Genomic DNA, 26,809 nt, shown 5'->3' on the forward strand with positions numbered 1-26,809 from the left:
GGTTTAAATTAATATGCAGGACCAAAACAACTATTATTGGAGGAATAGTGCGAAGTGCTAGGAAAATATATGGATGAATAAAATCCCTCACTGCTGTACTCAACATGCCAGCAAATTTGGAAAACTCAGCAGTGGCCATGGGACGGGAAAAGGTCACTTTTCATTCCAATCCCAAAGAAAGGCAATGCCAAAAATGTTCAAACTACTGCACAATTGCACTCATCTCACATGCTAGAAAAGTAATGCTCAAAATTTTTCAAGCCAGGCTTCAACAGTACATGAACCATGAACTTCCAGATGTTCAAGCTGGATTTAGAAAAGGCAGAGGAACCAGAGATCAAATTGCCAACATCTGCTGGATCATCAAAAAAGCAAAAGTTCCAGAAAAACATCTACTTCTGCTTTATTGACTATGCCAAAGCCTTTGACTGTGTGGATCACAACAAACTGTGATCCACAGTTTTTCAAGAGATGGGAATACCAGACCACCTGACCTGCCTCCTAAGAAATCTGTATGCAGATCAAGAAGCAACAGTTAGAACTGGACATGGAACAACAAACTGGTTCCAAATCGGGAAAGGAGTGCGTCAAGGCTGTATACTGTCACCCTGCTTATTCAACTTATATGCAGAGTACATCATGAGAAATGCTGGACTGGATGAAGCACAAGCTGGAATCACGATTGCCAGGAGAAATATCAATAACCTCAGATATGCAGATGACACCACCCTTATGGCAGAAAGTGAAGAGGAACTAAAGTCTCTTGATGAAAGTGAAAGAGGATAGTGAAAAAGTTGGCTTAAAACTCAACACTCAGAAAACTAAGATCATCACATCTGGTCCCATCACTTCATGGCAAATAGATGGGGAAACAAAGGAAACAGTGAGAGACTATTTTGGGGGGGCTCCAAAATCACTGCAGATGGTGATTACAGCCATGAAATTAAAAGATGCTTGCTCCTTGGAAGGAAAGTTACATCTAACCTAGACAACATATTAAAAAGCAGAGACATTACCAACAAAGGTCCGTTCAGTCAAGGCTATGGTTTTTCCAGTAGTCATGTATGGATGTGAGAGTTGGACTATAAAGAAAGCTGAGCACCAAAGAATTCATGCTTTTGAACTGTGGTGTTGGAGAAGACTCTTGAGAGTCCCTTGGACTGCAAGGAGATCCAACCAGTCCATCCTAAAGAAAATCAGTCCTGAATATTCATTCACGGGAAGGACTGACGTTGAAGCTGAAATACTTTGGCCACCTGATGCAAAGAACTGACTCACTGGAAAAGACTCTGATGATGGGAAAGACTGAAGGCGGGAGGAGAAGGGGGTGACAGAGGATGAGAAGGTCGGATGGCATCACTGATCCTATGGACATGGGTGTGAGTAAGCTCTGGGAGTTGGTGATGGACAGGGAAGCCTGGTGTGCTGAAGTCCATGGGGTCACAAAGAGTTGGACATGACTGAGCGACTGAACCGAACTGAAAATCCCTCTGTACTTAATGAGTTCCAAGAAAATGTGAGAAGGAAAAGGGAATTTGGTAATATCTACCTTTAATGAGCCTAAAGTTTATTTTTCTTCCTATGAACTCAAACTCATAACTTGCTGGAAAATTCCAAGATGAAACTATTTTCAAATGCATGAATTAATAAGGAAGACATTAAGAAGTATGATGTTAAAAAAATTACTTGCCTAAAATATCTCTTCCTACAGGATCAGCTGTACATTTTTAAGTGGATGCTTTAGTTGCATTTTCCAGTGTTACAAATGTTAAACCATGTCATCATTTGAACAGCGTTTTCTCTGTTGTCTTCCTTTTCAAAAGAAATTGGTTTTGAGATACTAAGCATAGAATTTACTGCACTATTTTCCACCAGTCGTACTGGTGTTTTTGAACACCAGCACATTAAATTAGTTACTGTGGGTCACATATTTAGACAGTTTTCCTAACTCGTCTCTTCTGTTGTTTCTACTCTCGATTATGTTTAGAGCTTTATACCCCTACATTCGAAAAACTATCCCAAAGAGAGACTCAGCATCATACCAAATGATGTAAAAGGCAATTGGGACTTTGTGGGGATGGTTTTCTCTAGAAGTATTGTTTGAGTTGCAAGCTGAGTTGGTGGCTTTCTCCACGGAATCCTATTTTTTAATTGGGAAGAACAACTAACATAAGTACTGATTACTGAGACTTGGAAGTTTCTCAAAAATGAACAAATGAGCCTGCCACCTCAAGGAAAATAAGATGACAGTCAATGATAACATCCAAACATGCAAATGAAAATAAAAACTCTGTAAACTTTGTGTCTGCCACACTGAATGTGCCAGCTTCCCACTACTTAATGAGTTTTCTGATAAAATGAATGATGATACTAAGAAATGTGATTTTTTGTATCATATACAGAAATGTTTCAATGTTTGAAAGTCCTAAATAACTCAGTGAACCATTATTTTCCAAATGACCAATGCATGTGGTTAAGTTGAAAGATCCATTCAGAGTTCAAGAAAGACCAATGGATTTTAGTGTAACAGAATAAGAAATGCTTATTTACAACATTTCAGATTCTGTATTGCAAGTAATCTTTAAGAAACTATACTTATCCAGTTTTGGTATATCAAAGAAAAACAACCAAATTATCTGAAAAGGCTTTTAAGACACTCCTCTACCAAATGTTTATTTGTATGAGGTCAGATTTTTTTTCATATACTTGAACCAAAATAACATATCACCATATACTGAATGTAGAAGCATTTAAAAGAATCCAGTTCTTAATATTATGTGTAAAGGGATCCTAAGTCCAAAAAGTTTGAGAATCACTGACCTAACACATAAGCCATAACCTTTCTACACACAGGATCTCATACACATCACACACAATATATAGAGAGTGTATATATATATATAATTAATTATATTAATAGATGTCTGGGTCCCATGTTGATTCTATTGAATCAAAATTTATGTAGGTAGCTCTACTGTATATTAAGTTTCACTGGTAAGAGCACTGATCTGACTTATCACTTTAATAAAAATAACAAAAAATTATTCATGACTACATATTTTATAAGTTTCCCAGAAGTTTATTTTACATTAAATTTACTTTTTAAAAGTTTCTTCACTATTTCATTTCTCAAAAGGACTAATATTAATAATATTTTTGATTCAATCTTTATTCACTATTGGTTTCCCTGCTTCTAAGAGATACCAAGAAAAATGATAAACTCAAATTGAGTTTAAAAGCTGAGAGTTTTTATTTTTCTTTTTGCCTCTAAATTATAATAAACTTTCCACAGTAAATTTTACATATAGTCTGTGGAATACTGATTTGAAAGACACTTCAACTTCCTTCAAAATCTTGTTTATTTAGGAGGTGACTGTCAACTCAGAGGTCTCTTGTCAGTTTCAAAGAGCTAAGTAAGCACCAACTTTGACAATGAAATGCTAATAAGCACTTTGAAGACTGAAATGATGAAAACCTTTAGATGTCAACCTGAATTCAAGTTAACTACTGAAAATGTAAAAGCGTGCTGACTAATCATAAATACAATAAATGTGACATGCTTTATTATATTATAAATCTTACATTTCATTAATACATAGATAAATTATGTTAATCATTTAATATGGTTCAGTTATACAAACTTAAAAGAAATTTATCCAGATCTCATTCTATTAAGTATCAGTTCAGTGATATAAAATACACATGCTGAAGTGACAGCTTTGCACATTTACGTATAATTTACATCACATAAGTATAAATCTTTTCTTATTTATTGGTGTTGCTGTTGTTCCTATGAAAGGAAAGGAACAAGACTATTTGGATTTGTACACCTCTGTGGTACTTAAAGAAGGGAGGGGAGCATTTGACACAATCAACTTTTAGAGAACTAAGCTACATTATAGAGAAGGATAGTTTTGTTTTTTTTTTACATTTAAAGTTTGAATATAAGCTCTCTTATTCTGTAAGGCAGAATCTTCTTTTAATATTTGATAAGAGTTTATTTTAAAAACTGAACATAAAGAGTTGCAGTTCAACAGTAACATGCTTCAGTGGGTGAAGGGCCCATCTGAACTACAACTTCCTTTGGACAGGTTCCAGGATGTTTTAACTTCCCTATTTTGAGTAACCCCATTATTCAAAGTACAGTGATCTACTTAGATTAAATACTAACAGAGTCCAATGTTCAGTCTCCACAATGACATCAAGGGGCATCTGGTTGGAAGGGTCTGGTTATCCTCTGTGATTTCATATTTTAAAATAGAGGATCAAAAGCTTCTGCACAGCAAAGGAAACTATAAGTAAGGTGAAAAGACAGCCTTCAGAATGGGAGAAAATAATAGCAAATGAAGCAACTGATAAAGGATTAATCTCCAAAATATACAAGCAGCTCCTGCAGCTCAATTCCAGAAAAATAAATGACCCAATCAAAAAATGGGCCAAAGAACTAAACAGACATTTCTCCAAGGAAGACATAAAGATGGCTAACAAAACACATGAAAAAATGCTCAACATCCCTCATAATCAGAGAAATGCAAATCAAAACCACAATGAGATACCATTTCACACCTGTCAGAATGGCTGCTATCCAAAAGTCTACATGCAATAAATGCTGGAGAGGATGTGGAGAGAAAGGAACCCTCTTACACTGTTGGTGGGAATGCAAACTAGTACAGCCACTATGGAGAACAGTGTGGAGATTCCTCAAAAAACTGGAAATACAACTGCCATATGATCCAGCAATCGCACTCCTGGGCATACACACCGAGGAAACCAGAATTGAAAGAGACACATGTACTCCAATGTTCATTGCAGCACTGTTTATAATAGCCAGGACATGGAAGCAACCTAGATGTCCATCTGCAGACGAATGGATAAGAAAGCTTTGGTACATATACACAATGGAGTATTATTCAGCCATTAAAAAGAATACATTTGAACCAGTTCTAATGAGGTGGATGAAACTGGAGCCTATTATACAGAGTGAAGTAAGCCAGAAAGAAAAACACCAATACAGTATACTAACGCATATATATGGAATTTAGAAAGATGCAAATGATAACCCTGTATACGAGACAGCAAAAGAGACACAGATGTATAGAACAGTCTTTGGGACTCTGTGGGAGAGGGTGAGGGTGGGATGATTTGGGAGAATGGCACTGAAACACGTATGTTGTCATATGTGAAACGAATCACTAGTTCAGGGTCAATGCATGTTATAGCATGCTCGGGGCTGGCATGCGGGGATGACCCAGAGGCAGGATAAAGGGAGGAGGGAGGTGGGAGGGGGGATCAGGAGGGGGAAGTTATGTAAACCCGGGGCAAATTCATGTCAATGTATGGCAAAACCAACCAATATAATATTGTAAAATAATTTGCCTCCAATAAAAAATAAATTAATTAAAAAAAAATAAAAATTTTAAAAAAAAAATAAATAAAATAGAGGATGCCCTACTAAAACACACCTATACAATCCCTTGATAACTCACCATAAACCTATCATCTCCAAAGATATTTATGTTATTATAATACCTACCCTCAAAAGGATTGCTAATAAAGATTAAAGGAGATAATCGGGTAAAGTAGCTGACTTTCTCACATAGAGTCTCAATAAATGATAGTTGCTACTGTTCCCAGTTTTATAACTTTAAGAGATCTATAATGAGGAGCAAGAAGAGACCTTCAATTTCCTGAGGCAAAAAAAAAAAAATATATATATATACATATGACCAGCTCCAAGACTTAAAGCAGAGTCAAGCCTATACCTAAATCAGCATGTTTAAACTTAAAAGGTTTTGCACAGCAAAAGAAACCATAAACAAAATGAAAAGACAACTCACAGAATGGGTGAAAACATTTGTAAACAATGCAACCAATAAGGGATTAATCTCAGAATGTACAAACAGCTCATGCAGTTCAATATAAAAAAAACATACAACCCAATTTTAAAAAATGGGCACAAGATCTAAATAGATATTTCTCCAAAGGAGACATACAAATGGCGAAAAAGCACCTGAAAACATGCTCCACATTACAAATTATTAGAGAAAGACAAATCAAAACTACAATAAAGTATCACCTCACATAGGGCAGAATGACCATCATCAAAAAAAAAAAAAAAATCTACAAACAAATGCTGGAGAGGGTGTGAAGAAAAGGGAACCTTTTTACACTGTTGGTGGGAATGTAAACTGGTACAGCCACTATGGAGAACAGCACAGAGGCTCCTCAAACAAAAGTAGAACTACTAGATGATCCAGCAATCCCACTCCTGGGCATATCCAGAAAAAACCATACTTCAAAAAGACACATGTACACAATGTTCTTACAGCACTGTTTACAACATACAAATCATAGAAGCAACCTAAATGTCCATCAACAGGTAAATGGATAAAGAAAATGTGGTATGTATATACAATGGAATATTACTTAGCCGTAAAAAGAATGAAATAACACCATTTGCAGGATGGACCTAGAGATTATCATTTTAAGTGAAGCCAAACATAGACAAATATCATATGATATCACTTATATGTGGAATCTAAAAAATGATACAAATGAACTGATTTACAAAACAGAAACAGATGCACAGACTTAGAAAACAAACTTATGGTTACCAAAGAAGCAAGAAAGGGATAAATTAGACTGGAATTAACACATGCACACTACTATATATAAAATAATCAATAAGGACCTTTTTCCCGTGGTCATGTATGGATGTGAGAGTTGGACTGTGAAGAAAGCTGATTGCCGAAGAACTGATGCTTTTGAACTGTGGTGCTGGAGAAGACTCTTGAGAGTCCCTTGGAGATCCAACCAGTCCATTCTAGAGGGGATCAATCCTGGGTGTTCATTGGAAGGACTGATGCTGAGGCTGAAGCTCCAATACTTTGGCCACCTCATGCGACGAGTTGACTCACTGGAAAAGACTCTGATGCTGGGAAAGGTTGGGGGCGGGAGGAGAAGGGGACGACAGAGAATGAGATGGCTGGATGGCATCACCGACTCGATGGACATGAGTTTGAGTGAACTCCAGGAGTTGGTGATGGACAGGGAGGCCTGGTGTGCTGTGATTCATGGGGTCGCAAAGAGTCAAGACACGACTGAGCAACTGAACTGAACTGAACTGAACTGATACAGCACAGGGAACTCTACTGAATACTATGTAATAAGATATGGGAAAATAATCTGAAAAGAACAGATATATGTGCGGGGCTTCCCTGATAGCTCAGATGGTAAAGAATCTGCCTGCAGTGCAGGAAACCTGGTTTGATCCTTGGTTGGCAAGATCTCCTGGAGGAGGGAATGGCTACCCACTCCATGTAGGACTAAACTACTGTGCTGTACACTGGAAACTAACACAACATTGTACACTGACTATACGCCAAAATAAACATAAATATTAAAAAATCTGCATGCTTTTAGTCTGTTCTACCTCTTAAATAATAAGTTCTTAGAAGTACAGAATTTTAAGTCTGAGAAACCTCTTGAGGGTTAACAAAAAAAATTTATGAGTGATACCTAGAGGGACTTGAATGTAATTTCTGAAGCTGAGTCCTTCATTTTACAACCGAGGCTCAGAGAAGTTGATGACATGCTTAAAGTGACATCATCAAAGTCATAAGATGAAGATCCTAATCTCCTGTTCCAAGGAGATGCTCAATTAAAAAAAAACAACAAACAGTTTTGGGAGTGTGTGTAGGAGGGGCTGGATAAACAGAAGCTAATATGTGATAATCAAAGCTCCTTCTGAAGTGCTTCCATCTGACAAGTAAAGGTGGATCTTTATGGAAAGCAAATCTCAAAATATAAGGAATTAAGGGAGAAAGGGAAAAGGATGTTTAGGGCATTTGAACTAGATGCTGTGGACTGCTTCAAAGTTATGACCAAACATTAGCTTACAGGGCTACAGAATTTCTTTTATGAGCTAACACTAAGTCAAATGTTAAGAATCCATTACTACTTATGCATTCTGTCCTAGAGTGAAAAAAATTAATTTAGCTTAAAAGTTTAGAATATTCTTGTATGAAACCCAAAGTGAAAACCCTTTGTTTACAGCCCAATATCACTATGAATTAAAAAAAAAGGAAGTCATAAACAGAAAACAAGAATTGTATAATATTGCTTATATGTCGAATCTAGAAAAATGGTACAGATGAACTTATTTGCAAAGCAAAACAGAGTCACAGATGTAGGAAACAAACTTATGTTTACCAAGTGCGGAGGGGGGGTGGGATGAATTGGGAGATTAGGATAGACATATATAAATAAATTAAATAAAACTACTATAAATAAAATTGATAACTAAGGAGAGCCTACTGTATAGCTCTGTGGTGATCTACATGGGAAGGAAATCCTAAGAAGAGTGGATACATGTACACGTATAATTGATCCACTTTGATGTACAGCAAAAACTAAAAGACACTGTAAAGCAACTATACTTCAATAAAAGTTAATTTAAAAACTACAAGAAGAATAAAAATTGGGTAGCTAAAAAAATGAAAAGTAAATAAAAATCTAAAATCGAAAAAAAAAAAAAAGCCCCCTTGCAGTAACTATGAACACTACTTCCAAACTAAAGCATCAGTCATAATCATTAATTAGGCAAATTAATTAGGCAATCATCAGTCATAATCATTAGGCAAAGGCACTGGTGTGTGTGTGGGTGCTTTATCTAAAAGGAAACAAAGGAAATTTACTATTCACACTGAAATAAGTGGTAAATTTGAATGTTATGTTCACAAGACTGTAATATATTTCTGGTTTAAGTAACGGTTCCAGAAAAGTCCTTCTTGTGTATCCTGCAGTTGGAATTTAATGGAAATCCTTTCCTCTAAAGCTCTGTTAATTCAGAACTGGTAAGTGTAAATTATACACGTTTGGCCCTCTCTTTCTCTCTCTCTCTCTCACACACACACATATTCATATATACAAACACACTCACATATAAAACACTCAGTTTGGCTACTGTTTGAAGGGCAAACAGCAGAATATTATTGGTTATGTTAACCTGTCAATAGCAGGATATAGTAGGATTTTTATATTCTTACTGTTTTTCACTTTTCTCATTCACTCCCATTCCAACAGGCTTTTCTGAGGGAGATGGGAGAAAAGTTATAACCACTTCTCCAGGAATTTTATGTGACCTATATAGTCTTCCCCATGGAAGCCTGTTACACAAGAGAATGTCATTCTTCACCTGGGACTGGGCAGAGAACTCTGGTCTACAGGACTCCTGAATGGGTTATAACTGCATGCTTTCAAGGATTGTAGAGAGAAAAATCTAAGTGCTTTAGCAGTCTTTACAAAGCTGGAAAAAATGCTTTAGTGGTGTTCCATAGGGAATTCTGGAATCATATCACTGCCACAAAGAATGCCTTTTTTCCTTGGAGTAGACTGGGAGCAGGAAGCAAAAATGATAGTTTTTCTCATTATTATACCTCATACTATGTAGTACAGTTCACAGTCAGAGAGCAGGGACACTTTTTCCTATCAACTTGACCGTGACTAACACCTGTCATAGGCCCTAGCCCAGGTCAGAGAGGAAAGGCATGGGGGACAGTGAGTGATTAAAGAAGGGCTGGCTTAGTGCTTCCAGCTAGGTCCAAGATGCCAGCAGATTCTTCCTCCCTGCATCTAAGAACCCTCTCTCGCTATGCACCCAAAATTAATAAACTAAAGTAAGAGTCCACAGTGATAGGATTCAACTTCAACAAGTTATAGTATCTTGCAACCACTATTACACATCAACAATTCTTTCGTTGTTTGTATTTCCCTAAAAATACATGACTTGAAAAATTTTATATCTAACAGAGATAAGGAAGATAGGTATTTAAAAATAATAAGATGACAAGTTTAAAAATAAGTAAAAAGGTGGAGGTCAGAAGTGCTATAAATGCAGAAAACTAAAACATTAAATAGGACGTCACCTGTCATATCAACCATTAAACAAATTTCTTGTCCTGATGGAAATCTTATCAGTAGTGGCCTTAGGCGGGAGGGGAGGGGAGGGATTTTCTACAAAGGGACATTTGGGAACTTTCTGGAGCAATGAAATGTTCTATATTTGATTGCAGGTGGTGCTTTACACAGGTGCATACATCTGTCAAAGGTCACCAAATTGTACACGTAACTAAATACATTTGACAGTATGTAAAAGATACTCAATAAAATTCAGTTATAAAGAATTATTGGGAAATGAGCTTATAAAGAGGTATGGGTTCATTTGTAGAGTTTTCCCCACTATATAGAAAAAGAGAATTTTCTCAAGAGCTAGGGCATCAGTTGTTTCCTTACTATGAACTTGCACAACAGCCCAAAGTCATTCTAAAGTTACGATGTAAACTATCAATATATCCACACTTGGGGATGTCTTCCTGTTGAATGGGCAAAAAGAAAGGAGTTGTAAATCTCTTAAGAAGGTGCTAAACAATCTGCAGCTTGTATAAAAGCTTCTGCTTTTGGCAAGAAATTCTATAGCAAAGATGACCTTTCATCAAACATTGCTGGTAAATAAGTACAGAAACTTAGAAATCATCAAGGAAAATGTTTAAGTTGTATGAGATATAAAATTAAATAATATAAAATAGGTTACCAGCAAATCTATAGCATTAGTGGATTTTCACTGGATGGTTCTAGAAGCTAAGGAAATAGAAGATAACAGGATTGATTCATTCAAGTTACTGAGCAAACCACAGTGAAAATAATATAGCAGCACAAAAATTTAAAGAGACATACAAACAAGGGTACAAGTAGTAGCCATTAGAGACATCTATAATTTCCTATTGAAAGAATCTTAATAACTGCAATATAAAACTCAGGTTTGAGTATTTCTGACCAGTTATGATAACTTGTTGAAGTTATACCTAGATAAATCTCAAGCTGGAATCAAGATTGTCAGGAAAAATATCAAAACCTCAGATATGCAGATGGCACCAATCTAATGGCAGAATGTGAAGAGGAACTAAAGAGCCTCTTGATGAAAGTGAAAGAGGCGAGTCAAAAAGCTGGCTTAAAACTCAACATTCAGAAAACTAAGATCATGACATCCACTGATGGATGGAAACAGTGAAAGATTTTATTTTTGAGGGCTCCAAAATCACTGCAGATGGTAACTGCAGCCATGAAATTAAAAGACACTTAGCTACTTGAAAGAAAAGCTATGACAAACCTAGACAGCATATTAAAAAGCAGAGACATCACTTTGCCAACAAAGTTCTGTCAAGTCAAAGCTATGATTTTCCAGTAGTCATGTATGGATGTGGGAGCTGGACCATAAAGAAAGCTGAGTACCAAAGAATTGATGCTTTTCAATGGTGGTCCTGGAGAAGATTCTTGAGTCCCGTGGACTGCACGGAGATCAAACCAGTCAATCCTAAAGGAAATCAACCCTGATTGGAAAGACTGATGCTGAAGCTGAAGCTCCAAGACTTTAGCCACCTGATGCAAAGAGCCGACTCACTGGAAATGACCCTGATGCTGGGAAAGACTGGAGAAGAAGGGGATGACAGAGGATGAGATGGTTGGATGGCATCACTGATTCAATGGACAGGAGTTTGAGCAAGCTCCAGGAGATAATGAAAGACAGGGAAGCCTGGCGTGATACAGTCAGTCCATGGGGTCAGAGTTTGAAACGACTGAGCAACAAAGGTAACTTTAAGGAAACCAAAGAAGAGTTAAGGACTAACTTAGGAGGCCATATAAAAAGCATTAAGTTTTCATAACTCACAGAAAGGCTCAAGCCATAGCTATGACTTATCAGTCTCCAAGAGGTCTAAATATTAGAGGGAGAGGGGATGACTTCAAATAGAAGGGGAAAATATGGAGCAAAACGCAGAAGATGAAAGTTATAGATCCAAATAATTGAACATAAGGTCTGATATAAGTATTTTCTAAAACTGGTGAGCTGATTCTTTTAGAATGGGCCCACAAAGTTAGTCAGAGAGCAATGTGGGAAGGCCAGATTATCGCATGATAGCCTCTACTTGCTTGGGACCCCAAATGCTGTGACCATCCTGAGGCCAGCAGAGTTGATTTCTGTTCCATGAAGCTAATGAATGGGGATCTTGCCAACAATGATTATTTCCTCACCAAAATTCTAAAGGCTCTAAAATAGCAATTGTGAAAGAATTTCTAGTAGCTTCCTTTTCAAACCCTCAAACCAGTGATTTAAGAGTTATTTTATTTATTTAATTGGCCCATACACAGAAATCTTCCAAAACTGCAGCTGGCTTGGAAAATTACAATTTGGTCTTCCGTTGGCCTGGTTCTTTGGAGCTGAGGAACTGCTGTTTATCTTTCATCTTCCTCTTTCCATCTGGTTTTCCCTAATGGCTTTCAATTACTAATCCTTTCTGTGGGTGATACTATAGAAGGACAGATGAGATTCACACAAACAATTTCCTGGGTCACATTTGAATTTTCATCAATCATTTCAAGCATGAGATTTTCTGGTGGGGTCGAGCTTGTCCTGACACATGACTGGTACTGTGAGTTTGGGGAGACGCCCTCTGCCATGTCAGCTTCTTTGAGCATATCCCTAAAGATGTGTCTCCATCCGCCACCCTTCACAAACTACTTAATGTCACAAAGACAATTTTTCTAGAATTGTCTAGAAAAAATGTATTTTATGAATATACCATGTATCTGTCCCTGCTGCACAGAGACATTCTAAAGATTCTGAGAGCGGAGGACACCCTACTTTCCCATCTTCTTGACTGTGACTAACACCTGCCATGGGACCTAGCCCAGGTCAGAGAGGAATGGCAAGGGAGACAACTGGTGATCAGAAGAGGGCTGGCTCAGTGTTCCTGGCTCAGGTTCAAGACTCTAGCAGGGCAGAGATCTTCCTCCCTGCACCTAAGAACCCTCTGTCATTGTTACAGATTAGTCCTTATTACAGATTAGAAAGTGAAGAGTCCACAGTGATAGAATTTAACTTCAACAAGTTATAGGATTTTGCAATCACTACTACATACCAACAATTCCTTTGTTGCCCATATTTCCCTGAAAACACATGACCTGAAAAACATTACAACTAAAATGACAGTCTTACTAAGAGACTCCACTTTGTGATGAAGCAAGTAGGAGCCTTTTGATGTTATCTTGTGAACTCAGAGGGCCAATGAAGCACTGAAAAGATAGATCTACACATGCTGTTTCCAGTGAAGGAGGGGAAAAGTACTGAGACCATGAATCGGCATCTGGTTGGTGATCACTCTGAGCCTAGAGGGCAGTAACATGTCACGTACAAGGAAGGCCACTTTACAAAATCCCATTAATACTCATAACCACCCGTGCAATGGAATCCGTAGACTTTTTAAAGACTGCAGCAGACTGAGATCTAGGGAGGTTAAGGGCTTGCTAAGAACACACAGACTTGGATATATATATACTGACCATGTCAGCTTCCAAGTGGCACTAGTGGTAAAGAATCCGCCTGCCCATGCAAGAGACGTAAGAGAAGCAGGTTTGATCCGTGGGTTGGGAAGATGGAGGAAACGGCAACCCACTCCAGTATATTGCCTGGAGAACCCCATGGACAGAGGAGACTGGCGGGCTACAGTTCATAGGGTCACAAAGAGTCGGACATGACTGAGTGACTTAGCACACACAGTGATCATGCAGGCTCTTTGTTTTAAAAACTGTACTTGATTTCTTAAGAAGGTCATTGAGAAGAGGACAAACCCACTATGAGAAGTTCTGTATGGAAGTTGTAGCCTCCTCATAAACTGCTTAGTTGATTTTTTAATACAAATAAGTGACCCTGGGCGCATGTGGCAGTTCTCTAGGGGCCTGTTCTCCCTGAACAACTGATCCTAACCTTGAACCAACCACATGGGAGACCTGACGAAGGACAAGAGGGATGGATGAGGATAAAAGTAGAGTAAAGGAGAACAAGAGGAACACAGCGTGGGGAGGAACAAGGAAGAAGAAAAAAAGGCCCCAGAGACTGAGAAAACACAAAATCCAGTAACCAGTTTTCTTCAGACTGTTTCATGCTACCCACTTCTCTGGTATTGTTACTTTTATAATGATTAAATTTAAGTTTGGATTTCTTATGCTTTCTACATTGAGATGATACAGAAACAGAAAATGTGCTATATGTATTTTTAAGCAAAGTAAAAACACTGAGAAGAGTGGCTTTGTGGGAGACTAAGACAATTAGCAAACCAGACAGTCCATGCTCCTTCTTCTCTCCCAGGGGATAAAGACTCCTGTCACTTTATGCAGCTAGCCAAAGAATTCCAGTAGTTATAGCATTTTTGGTAGGGCTTTCAACAAAGCTCTGTAATACGTATGCAGTCTGGGGATCTCCAAAGAAGTCTTTGAAAAAAAAATTTAAATGTACAGGAAATTCCTTAAATTATATATATGTGTGTGGTATGTATACCATATATACATATATATATATGGTATGTATACCATATATACCATATTTTACATATATGTTTATATATATATAAACATACCAAGAATTGCACTCATTCCAAAATTCTAGGGAAAGGAAACATGTATATACACATGGACACACATAAGTTATTTAGCTCGGTGAACTTCCATAAAACCAACAAGCTGATTTTGCCCCCTCTTGCCATCACAGGCTATCCTTATATATGAGACAGGTTTTGAGCTTAGAGAACTAAATCCGAAAGGAAAGTGGTTCTGGCTAGAGTCAAGAGTTCTGACTGACAGTATGGTTTTTGAAATGCAAATTATGTATTTTATTTGACAACATGTATTATTAACAGTTACAGGAGACATTTTCAAAAGCATGGTTTTGGCGAATGTAAAGCTACATTTCTAGTACATGTAGAATCATCACAAAACCAGAGTTCTGCCACAGGTCCAGTACCTGTTGAAGCAAGTACACTCTACTCACTACTGGGAAGAAGAAACTGTTCTCTCTGGGAGAAGGTGAGGTTGGGATGATGTGAGAGAATAGCACTGAAACATGTATACTACCGTATGTGAAACAGAAGACCAGTCCAAGTTCGATGCATGAAACAGGGCACTCAAAGCCAGTGCACTGGGACAACCCAGAGGGATGGGATGGGGAGAGAAGCGGCAGGGGGGTTTGGGATGGTGGGGACACATGCACATATACACCCGTGGCTGATTCATGTCAATGTTTGGCAAAAACCACCACCACAATATTGTAAAGTAATTAGCCTCCTATTATAATAAATACTTAAATAAATAAAACAATCTTTTAGGGAAAAAAAAATGTTATGGCCATAAAGCCATACTGCCAGGGCTTCCCTGTTGGTCTAGTGGTTAAGAATCTGCTTTGCAATGCAAAGGACACTGGTTCAATCCCTGGCCCAGGAAGATCTCACATGCCACAGAGCAACTGAGCCTGTGTGCTACAACTACTGAACCCATGCACTGCAACTACTGAAGCCCACATGCCTAGAGTCTGTGCTCTGCAGTAAGAGAAGCCAATACAATGAGAAGTTCGAGATCCACAACACAGAGTAGCCCCTGCTTGCTGCAACTAGAGAAAACCTGTGTGCGGCAATGAAGGCCCATCATAGCCAAAATAATAAATAATAAAAAATCTTAAAAAAAAAAAAAAGCCATCCTGTCAACCTTCCACAAAAGCTCAGCCACTCAACTTAAATATCTTAAGGACTGAAAAAAATACATGTAGAATTCTCATCCTTCAATTTTAGAACAAAGAAAGACCTTAAGAGATCATCCGGCTCAAAACTTCCCAAAGTGGGTTTCATGAAACATTATTCTCCCAAAACGTTCTGAATAGGGGTGAGGTGATTCAGATAAGTTTGGGAGAATTCTTGAGAGTCACAATGCACATTAGGGATTAACAAAGCTGTGCAGTCTACAGAAAAGAAATGATTAAGTTTATTTTTTAAAAAACTTAATTTTTATCAAACCTATTTGAGCACAGAACCCTTTTTGCAGTATTTACTAAAATCCTGTAAACTACTGCTTTGTAGAAAAGCCCTTGCCTTATATATTGAAAAAATGAAGTTCAGACAGATTAGGGATTTGTCTCAAGGTTGTACAGTTAGTAGATACACTGAAAACAGATTTCACCTTTCTAGACTTCACTTCAGTGCTCTTTCTCGTGCTGTGTTCTCATACAAAGCCTGTACCTCACAGACCATATGAACCAGACCATGGATGTCATCTAGTCCAGAACCTTCTATTTAAAGGGGGAAACACAGTCTCAAGAGAGGTGAAAAAGCTTGCCCCAGTGACAAAAAATCAGTGCCTGTGGTAGAACCCAGCTCTTCACTCCAATGCTCATATCCTTTCCACAACAGCATACTAGCTCCTGCAAAGCCAACATTTTCCACCTCTGAGAAAAAGGAGTGATGGATAAGAGGGGATTTAGCTATTCAGGACCCAGTGAAATATTTATCAAAGTGCACTTGTGTCAGTAGGTATTTTAAACCATTTAAACATGATTGTCTTTACTTACAAATGTCATCCACTGTGACAGGGAATCAATGTTTCAAGCTGTTGAACAGGTCATCATCCCTGCCCTGTTGGATGACACCTGTAAATAAAATAAATCTAGTTTTGAGTGAGTAGATTTTAAGCCAACTAGATTTAAGATGCATGCAGCTTAAAACAAAGAGTAGTTTTTAAGAGATGAGTCTTAATCAAGGTTTGCTGAAGAGAAACACTTTCCAGGGCCAGCTATTTCACTCTATGCCACTGGCCTCCAGCGCAAAAATCCAGGTAATGATACAGGTAATGTTGCCAGAATATAGAGGGCACCATGGCTCTTAGAACTAAAAGCTTCTTTCAGGCACTAGCTACCTCAGTCTCTTGCCTCTGAAAATATTTTCACTGCGTAGGAGGGACAACCAAGGCCCTATGAGGTTAAATGACTATTCCTATGTTAATGTTAAATAACTAAGTGTCTTTAACTTGAGTCCCTTAATGTAGAAAAATGTATACAGAACACATCAGCAAAGTTTCTCATTAGGCTGACCCAATTTGAAAGACTTACAGACATTTAAAAAAATATTTTACAGATGTTAACTTAGAATATTCTAGACACATCTTCATAACATTAATATCAGTGCTAGATATTTAAATACAAGCATTACTAAAAAATGCCATGAATGAAAAATAAAAATGAGAAAATGGGAACTAGAGTGCAAAGAACAATATTAAATACAGCATGCACTTAGGATTCTAAATTCTAGTTACTTCCCAAAAAGATTTGTAGTTCCTAACAAATATAAGTATATGAAAACCATTTGCTACAGAATAATTTAAAATGTTGGTTTCTCTGTAGCCACAAAATGCCACTCTAAGATCTGCCAGAAATTAAGATTTAGGTTGGACAATGCACATTTGAAATTTCCATTCTGTACCTAAATACCCCAAGATAATGGAAAGTATTCAATATTTTAGAATCCTGCCTTGAGGTAATATGACTGTCATAGTAACATTCCCATCAAACTCACATTGAGTGCTTACTTTGTGTCACAACACAAAGTGTCTGATTATTTTATACATACTATCTCAGTCAATCCTCCAAAGCTGAATATTATTACAATTTTACAAATAACATTAAAGCACAGAGAATTTAAATAACTTACTGGTAAAATGATAGAATTTACGCACAAATCTATTTGGTGACAGAATCAAGCTCAAATCACTATATAATACTACAGTTATTTAATATGGCAACTTAAGATACTCAAAAATATAAGAATTCATTAAAACAATTACAATTAGAAAACATAAAACTTTCCCAACTAAATCCCACACAATATTAAATATGAGAAAATTCTCATTATTTTTTTTGGGGGATGCAAGGGAGACTAGGGACAATTTTCAAAGTAAAATTATTTTAATGCCAAGGAATTAAAGGTTCTGATGTTAACCTTAAATATATTACAATTAAGACAAATGAAAAACTTAAACTGTCTTTCATAACGATAGAAAAGTTTATCTTCCTGATTTACTTTCTAAGTACATGAAGAGATAAACTCTCCTCTTACTCAAGACTGATTCTCAAAATAGTGTAACAGTTATTGAAAAACTGAATTTAACCATGTGTATTTAAAAATACATGTTATCTATCAATTTTCTAAAGAAGAGAACTACTTATAAATTACTTTTAAAGAAAACAAACTGATAGATAATGTAACCCCCTTAATTTTTTTATGTACTACAGCTAGTATAAGTTGTGCTTCTGATTAAGACTCACACTTTTTTACTATAAAATTTGTTGGCCACTTTTCCAACAAATTTTTAAAACTGTAAAACTGATAAAATAAGAAATACTCAGGAGTACAAAAACATACCTGACATTTTAACTGAGTAAGAATTAGATATATGCAAAACTCAGCATCACAGAAACTAGACATTAAGGAAAAGGCACACCCTTTCCAAAGCACCGTGGAGAAGTCAATCTCTTCTGGCAATAATGGTTTTCTTGTAAGGACCCCAAACAGAAGAAGATAAAGTGTCGTTTCATGGTAGCTTACCCTTTTCTCTGACACCCCATCCTGGCCTGTAGAATCTTTCTCATCAAGTGTCTCTTTCAGGACTGGCATATGTTTTTGGTATGCTGGCTCTCTGTTTAAGGTTGTGTATCCTACGTGCTCATAAATTGGGTTTATCGTCATCTTGGCAATGTATTCTGCTGCCTTGGTTTCAATATAGAGAGTAATCAATCCATCAGTCACCAGATCGTGGATGGACTCAAAGCGCTTCTCCCCAACAAAGTGCTTTCCATCGTAGTAGAGCCTGAAGTTTCTGGTTTGACTTCCAAATCTGCCTCAATGAAATGGGAAAGATGTTTTTAAGAAACGTAAGCAAGTGAATTCTTTCCGAAAAAAAAAAAAAAAACTTTAAAACTATTGCTTTGTGTGTGTCTTCTTTGTTTGTTTAAATAAACTGTGGCCAATCTCTATGAATCGCCTGGAATATGGGAAGTTAAACTTTTGAACACAAAGAATGAATTTGCAACAGTGAGGGATAACTAGACCAAAGCAGGCCTACCCTAGAAAGTAAACTTTGTTCTTATTTATCTTTTTAAGCCACTTCATAATGACTCTAGGAAAAACAGCGGAAAATAAACCTCATATACTATTAGAATACAGTCAATGGTCAACTATATATATGTCATTTCTGTATTAGCATGTTCTTTCCAAGTTGATCAATAAAAGTATTCAATATACTTCAGATCCCCATTCGTGTCTTTTAATGGGAAAGCTCCACTAAGGGCTCACCTAGGTGTGTTGCCAGCCATCACTTAAAGAAGAGCTGATTCCAGAACCTGAGTCATATGGTAGAGCAGGATGGCACAGAAACACACTTACGCTATTTCTAGCCATGGGTTAAGGACACGCTCTTCCCTTTAACATAGTCATCCTTCTGTCTGCTTGCTGAGTCTGGGCAAGAGATGCTTGGAATATATACAGGGCATATAAGTCATAAACTACTGGACTTGAGAAATTCTATTTTTACTTCTGAGTCATATTTCAGTGGCATTTTAAAAAAAAAACTGAAGAAGAATGGTTTATGATAATTTCAGTATTTTGCTTCCTGCGGTAAACCTCAGAAATGGATCCAAGTTGGCACCACTAGCCTAATGTCCTTCCAAGATGACAAAGACAAGAACATGCACTGACTTTAACAAAGCTGATGCCAAAAAGCACTAAGGGCCATCTCACAGTCTCTGGAAGATAGCCCTGAGTGAGCCTAATTTAAAACCAAACAAATCAGAAAGGATATATTTAATTTCACTGTTAAAAATACATAGAACAGAGATGAACTGAAACACTAAATTAATAGCTGTTTAAGTGTTTAAATAGAACTGCAAACTTATGCAACAATACTATTCTGGTATAGGTTACATTTCAGGAAGACAGAAGTGAGAATTTTCTTAAGATTTCACTTTAAATGTGCCCTACAAAAGGAGTCAATTTTTTTTTTTTAAATAATGGCCTGAGGTATCTCTGATTCTGTCATTCAAATTAGACTTTAATAGTTATTTAATCTATAACCCAATATTCTATACATGCTGGTCCTTCTTCTAAAATAAAACTGATCTAGCTTTTGGTTCTTTAAAAGCAATTAAATTTTAGTTTATATTCAAGTGAATGATCCATATAATTCCACTTCCCATTCTCATTTTCCTCTAACGTTAAGAGATATTTCTCCCAAGTAAATTTTCCTTATGATGTATGTCTAAAAAGTTGGAAGGTAAAATTTCTATACCAAGGTTATACACTTTTATTGAGTTAAAAACACTGCTTTTATTATTTCCTCTTCACTAATATTCATTATTTGTTACTGAAAAATAAACATAGAAAGCCACTTTATAATTTTTGTAAGGTTCATACAGCAATAAACACAGTATTGTTTAACATTAAGCTCTTTTATATTTCACTTGCATTCAAGGCATTTCAGTAAGGGATTAGACCATTTTATTCCACAGGGGCTTAAGATTTTATAAATAAGCAGTTTCACAATGGGTATGGCACTTAAAAAGACTATCTAAGCAATGGTGGCAGGCATTTGTCACTCAACTGTCTTCTGAAATCTGCTAAGTATGGGAGCAGAGGGCAGAAGGGAAGATGGCTGAACTGGCCCCACAGAGGTGGGATGGTTAACTGAAAGAGTGGAAATCTAAGGTTTCTTGACCCTTTACAATGAAGCTCTTTCCAAGCCATTCAAGGAGGAGTTTCCTGGCTACTTCTATGTTATTGGGCAAAAAAGTCTAAGTAAGTTTGTTCTCAACTTAGACTTTAAGAGACTGCGTGAATGATTCCCAATTTCCAAAACAAAGACGATGAAGTTCTGAATTTTTAAAAGTTTATATTTAGGTGGTTTTCTAAAAAATGATTATAATAATATATATGACCTTATTCATATACAGAAAAGTTACATTTCTATACAGTGATACATGATACCAAGTCAGTCCAATATCCCCCTCACACTATGAAAACCATGAAACTCACTGTTTAACAAGATCTAACATATACACTCAAACCCACATAAGATCTGAGTTATTGTTTATGCCCCAGTACAAAAGACCTTTGCAGTCTTGAAAGAGGGTTTGGACAGGGGAAGGCAAGTCCTGGTTCCTTTGTGTTTAACAAAAAACTTCAGGCTTTGGCATCAGACAAATTAAGTTTATATCCTGGATTTGCCACTCAGTGAGGAGATTTTGGGAAAATCATTCTTCAGATTCTGCACCAAGATACAGGAATAACATTACTCTATACAATAGTAATATTATTTGACTGTGAGGATTACATAAGAATATTTAAGATAAAGTTACATACAGTTAACCCTTGAACAACACAGGTTTGAACTGCACTGATGACTCGGGTTTTTTCAACAGTAAATCCAATAGCACTACACTATCTGAGGCTGGCTGAATCTGCATATCTGACAGTGGATATCACGAATAGAGAGGGCCAACTATAAGTGACACGTGAACTTCACTGTGCAGAGCGTAGGGATCCCCAATCACCACATAGTTTAAGGGTCAACTGTAGATAGTAGGTTCAACTGCAGTCCCCTGTCTCCTATGTTAACTTAGACTTCTGCAGAGAATGACAGAATGATTATCAAACAATAAAGTAAAACAAGATATTCAATAATATGTACTGAAGTAAAACTGGCTGTGTAGGAACATCTCTGCACTGGTTGACTTTACAGCCAATGAGAAGCAAAGAGGAGTTCTTTGTGAGTTTGTTCACTCAGGATGCCCCAGGTTCACATTATGCAGTTAACTGAGTGGAACTACAGAGTGCAAAGAGGGGAGGAGGGAAGCTGGAAGAGTCCTTGCACAGGGCCTTGGGAGTTAGGTTTCTGATTTCAAAGAAAAGAGGTCAGTATATATACTTGTATTGAAAGCTCTGCTGCTACTGCTGCTAAGTCACTTCAGTCGTGTCCGACTCTGTGTGACCCCATAGACCGAAGCCCACCAGGCTCCTCCGTCCCTGGGATTCTCCAGGCAAGAACACTGGAGTGGGTTGCCATTTCCTTCTCCAATGTGTGAAAAGTGAAAGTGAAGTCGCTCAGTCGAGTCCGACCCTTAGCGACCCCACGGACTGCAGCCTACAAGGCTCCTCCATCCATGGGATTTTCTAGGCAAGAGTACTGGAGTGGCTTGCCATTGCCTTCTCCGTGTATTGAAAGCAGGGTGTTTTAAATGGATCCAGCGATAACTCTGGTGGCTCAGACAGTAAACAATCTGCCAGCAATGCAGGAGACCCGGGTTCGATCCCTGGGTGGGGAAGATCCCCTGGAGAAGGGAATGGCAACCCACTCCAGTACTCTTGCCTGGAGAATCTCATGGACAGAGGGACCTGGCAGGCCCCAATCCATGGGGTCACAAAGAGTCAGACATGACAGAGACACACACACACACACACACACTGAACTCTTGAAAGCAGAGTATTAATTCATAAAACCTGTTAATGCTAAACCATTTTCCCTTAATGTTTATAGGAAAATATTTTTTTCATCTTTTCTTATATTCACCCTCTGCTTCTGCCCTTATTTTTAAATAGCTGTTCATTTTTTGATGAACATGTTCAAAACTGTATAGGTCCAACTCTCACCTAGATAGAGTTCAACAAGATGAAAATTTGTTTTCTCCAAAGTGGTACTGCAGCTGACAGAAAAGAAAGACCAGGATAATCCGTTCTGAACTGCTACTGCTATAAATAATGATGACTTTCTAGAAAGAATGCCTCTTTACTCAGCAACTGCAGGTTTCGGTTTTCATGTTTTGAAAAACTGTTTTAATGCTGTGCCCATTTACATTCAGATGAATTTCAAAATATATAATTCTAAGAACTAACTTTAAAAAGTGAAGAGAACCCTTAATACCATCCTTTCTATTTTTTAGCAAGTAAACTGCACTCATAAAAGAAAAACTCAGTCTAGAGGCACAAAATGATGAAAGTAGATACAAAGAATGACCTTTGGGGTCTTACTTTACTTTTTTTTTCTGAAACCAAGAATTAGTTGTGATTTGAGCCCAAAGTATTGGGAAGTATCTCTTCAAAGGAAAGCTCTAAGCTAACAGATGTTTCCTGTTAACAAACAGAAAACAAAACATATACAACATATTTGTCTAAGTTAACAATAAAATGTTAGAACTATTTCCAGAAACCAGCATACAAAAACAATTTTATTTATCATAAATATGTATTTGTGTATTTTTATCAGAGTCAAAGAAGCTAGTGGTAAAAAACAAATATCTCATAAATTCTTCTAATCATAAACATACTCTTGGAAGGTTAAAAGAGAGACAAGAATATGAGGAGGCATTCACTTGAATACTAAAAAATTAATTTAAATTAACTAAGAAAAGCTGAGGGAGAGAGATCATAGCTATACAGAATTTCAAAATATTTTCTCCATCTAAAACTTTTGTTAGGATACTACTTTTTCCTATCTTTCTGTGTAATTCTGGATGGCAAAATAGGACAAAACATTAAGATATGTGAACTCAACGATGATATTCCCTTGGCAAAATAAATCATCTTGAGGAAAGAAGCAGACCAGTATATCTAACTAAACCTTCAAAGGTGGCACCAGGCAGCTCTGGAAGGTGGAACTGATACGGAAGAATTATTGCAGAAGATCTGTTTAAGAAAGTTAGATATCCCCGCATATTCCCCAGTCTTGTCCCCTTCCCCGCACTGGTGGAAGACTTGAGCTCTGTTCTCTGGATAGTAAATCAGGGAGATTTTGAACTGAGGAACACCGGACAGAGTGGAAGGCAGAGGCATCATCCTGTAAACTGAGCTTCAAATACTGAAGACTGAGACTTCATCTCTCTCTACCGCCAGGTTCTCAGAAGCCTTGTTTTTTTCCTTAAAAAAAGAATGGAAGATTCTTCTCTCAGAAATCTTACCAGCTCAGCTGAAAAGACATAAAATAGAGACATCATCCTATATTTGGGAGGCTTCTCTCAAGTTCTCAGAACTACTAGTCAACTTTTTAGCTTTTATTTGCCAACATTCAGAAAACAAAGATCATGGCATCTGGTCCCATCACTTCATGGGAAATAGATGGGGAAACAGTGGAAACAGTGTCAGACTTCATTTTTTTGGGCTCCAAAATCACTGTGGATACTGATTGCAGCCATGAAATTAAAAGATGCTTACTCCTTGGAAGGAAAGTTATGACCAACCTAGATAGCATATTAAAAAGCAGAGGCATTGCTTTGCCAACCAAGGTCCGTCTAGTCAAGGCTACGGTTTTTCCCGTGGTCATGTATGGATGTGAGAGTTGGACTGTGAAGAAAGCTGATCGCCGAAGAATCAATGCTTTTGAACTGTGGTGCTGGAGAAGACTCTTGAGAGTCCCTTGGACTGCAAGGAGATGCAACCAGTCCATTCTAAAGGAGATCAGTCCTGGGTGTTCATTGGAAGGACTGATGCTAAAGCTGAAACTCCAATACTTTGGCCACCTCATGTGACAAGTTGACTCACTGGAAAAGACTCTGATGCTGGGAGGGATTGGGAGCAGGAGGAGAAGGGGACGACAGAGAATGAGATGGCTGGATGGCATCACTGACTCGATGGAAGTGAGTTTGAGTGAACTCCGGGAGTTGGTGATGGACAGGGAGGCCTGGCGTGCTGTGATTCATGGGGTCGCAGAGTCGGACACGTTCTGAGCGACTGAACTGAAGATATTTTCCAACTTCCCATGTGATTTCTCCTTTGACCCAAGAGTGTGCTGTTTAATTTCTATTCGTCTGTGAATTTTCCATTTTTCTACTGCTTGACTTCTAATTTCATTTCATTGTGACTGGAAAAGATTTTCGGTATGATTCAGTTTTCTTAAATTCCTTAAGACTTGTTTGGCGACTAACATGTGATAGATGAATGGTCTCTGTGTGCTTGAGAAGAATGTATTCTGCTGCTGTTGGCTGAGTGTTCTGTACCTGTCTTTTGGGTCCAACTGATGTACAGTGTTGTTCAAGTCCTTCCTTTTCTTTCCTGTCTAATTCTATTCATTTAGTGCCAAATAAACTTAAATTATGAGCAGTCAGCCAAGGATCAACTGATATCTGAGGAAAATCTCTTTGATGAAGGATAAAGGCAAACAAATGTAATCAAAACAAGCTGAAAGGAACAAACCAAAAGATGACAATATTTTAAAAATTATCAGTATGCTAAAAGAAAAAAACTAGGATAGTTCATATTTCTATTCTTGAATAGGATTCAGCAAGAAGTATTAGGATGCTACAGAAAAGGAACAATATAGAATACATAGAAAAATAAGCAGAAAAAGGAAATATAAATGAAAAATTTAAAGAAGAATTAAAAGATAAAGTTGAGAAGATATTTAAGAACAAAATGACAAACAGGTGAAAAACAGAGAAAAAATAAGATAGAGAATCAATCCAGGACGTCCAACATCTAAGTAACAGGAGCTCTGAAAAGAGAACAGAGAAAACAAGGGGAAGAAATCTAAAAGGTAATTCAAGAAAATTTATCACAACTGAAGAATATAAGTTTACATAATGGAAGAAAATAGGCCCACATCAAAAGGGTAAACATAAAAAGATGCTCAAAGCATGGTCCAGTAAATACAAATTAAATCTTCATGATGGCGAGCTTTTGTAACTCAGACAATATTAGCCACTGGCAAGCATATAGAGCAGCTAATAAAACCAATGCCTGGCATACTTTTTAACAAAATGGTTTAAAATGACCCAGTAAACTTGAAGTATACCTATGACACAACAATTTTATTCCTATGTAATATTCCATACAATACGAATGATTATGTGCTCTAGGAAAGAAATACACAAACAAATAGCAGGAGCAATGCTCAAAATGCCTAAACCTTAAAACCACATAAATTCCCAATACAACAAAAAATCCTGTGGCATGCATACTGTGGTGGTTAATTTTCTATGTTAACTGGAAGGGTGTTTTCAGATGAGACTCACATTGCAATCAGTGAACTTTGTGAAGCAGATTACTCTCCATAATTGGGTGGGTCTTAGTCAGCTGAAGACCTAAATAGAACAAAATGACTGGTCTTCTTGAAGCAATTTCTTTCTGAGGGAATTCTCCAGAAGACTGCCATTGGACTTTGCATCATCTGCTCTCCCGGGTCTCAGGCCTGCGAGCCCACACTGCAGACTTAGACTTGCCAGCCTCCACAATCATGTGAGCTGGTTCCTTGAGGTAAGTCTCTTCCATATACATACACATCTTATTGGCTCTGTTAGTCAGCACAACCCTGACTAATACAATAAAATACTACACAGCAAGGAAAACATACATGCAATAATCTGGATGAATTTTAAAAATATGTTGGGAGAAAATAACATGTCACAAAACAGCACATACAGTGTGATTCAATTATATAAAGTCCAAAAGCAGGCAAAATTCAACTGCATTATATCAGAAAGTACATATGGATGGTAAATCTATAAACAAAAGCATGAAAAAGATAATTATAAAGTGAGTCTAGTGGTTAACGGCAGTGAGGAAGGTAGAGATAATTATAAGAAAGCAAAACATAAGAACCTTCTGGACTATCATTAAAATATAATACTTGATTGGTAGGGATTATGTAAGTTTATGTATATTTAAATGTAATCTATTTTAATACTGTACACATAAGTTTTATATATTTTTATACGGTTTACTTTATAGTAAATTTGTACAAAGAAGGAATTCTCTGGTGGTCCAGAAGTTAGGACTCTGCACTTCCACTACAGGGGATACAAGTTCAATCACTGGTCAGGAAACTAAGATCCCTCATGCCACAGGGATATGGCAAAAATATATTTTTTTGTTTAAAGAATAAAAGCAGAGAACATAGCATC

At 37.2% G+C, this 26,809-nt stretch overlaps 1 protein-coding gene across 2 annotated transcripts in view; it reads right to left on the reverse strand.

Annotated features, from left to right (window-relative positions):
• CHN1 (chimerin 1) overlaps positions 1–26,809 on the reverse strand; it is a 212,560-nt gene that overhangs the window by 71,874 nt on the left and 113,877 nt on the right. For both annotated transcript variants that reach the window (XM_055397656.2, XM_088830214.1), the window contains exon 7: positions 18,474–18,762. In XM_055397656.2, the coding sequence (XP_055253631.1) occupies positions 18,474–18,762 (289 nt within the window). The remainder of the gene's footprint in view (positions 1–18,473; positions 18,763–26,809) is intronic.

Source organism: Moschus berezovskii, chromosome 2, assembly GCF_049115385.1.
Source record: "Moschus berezovskii isolate FMDL1 chromosome 2, NW_MosBer_1.0, whole genome shotgun sequence".
Taxonomy (NCBI): Eukaryota; Metazoa; Chordata; class Mammalia; order Artiodactyla; family Moschidae; genus Moschus; species Moschus berezovskii.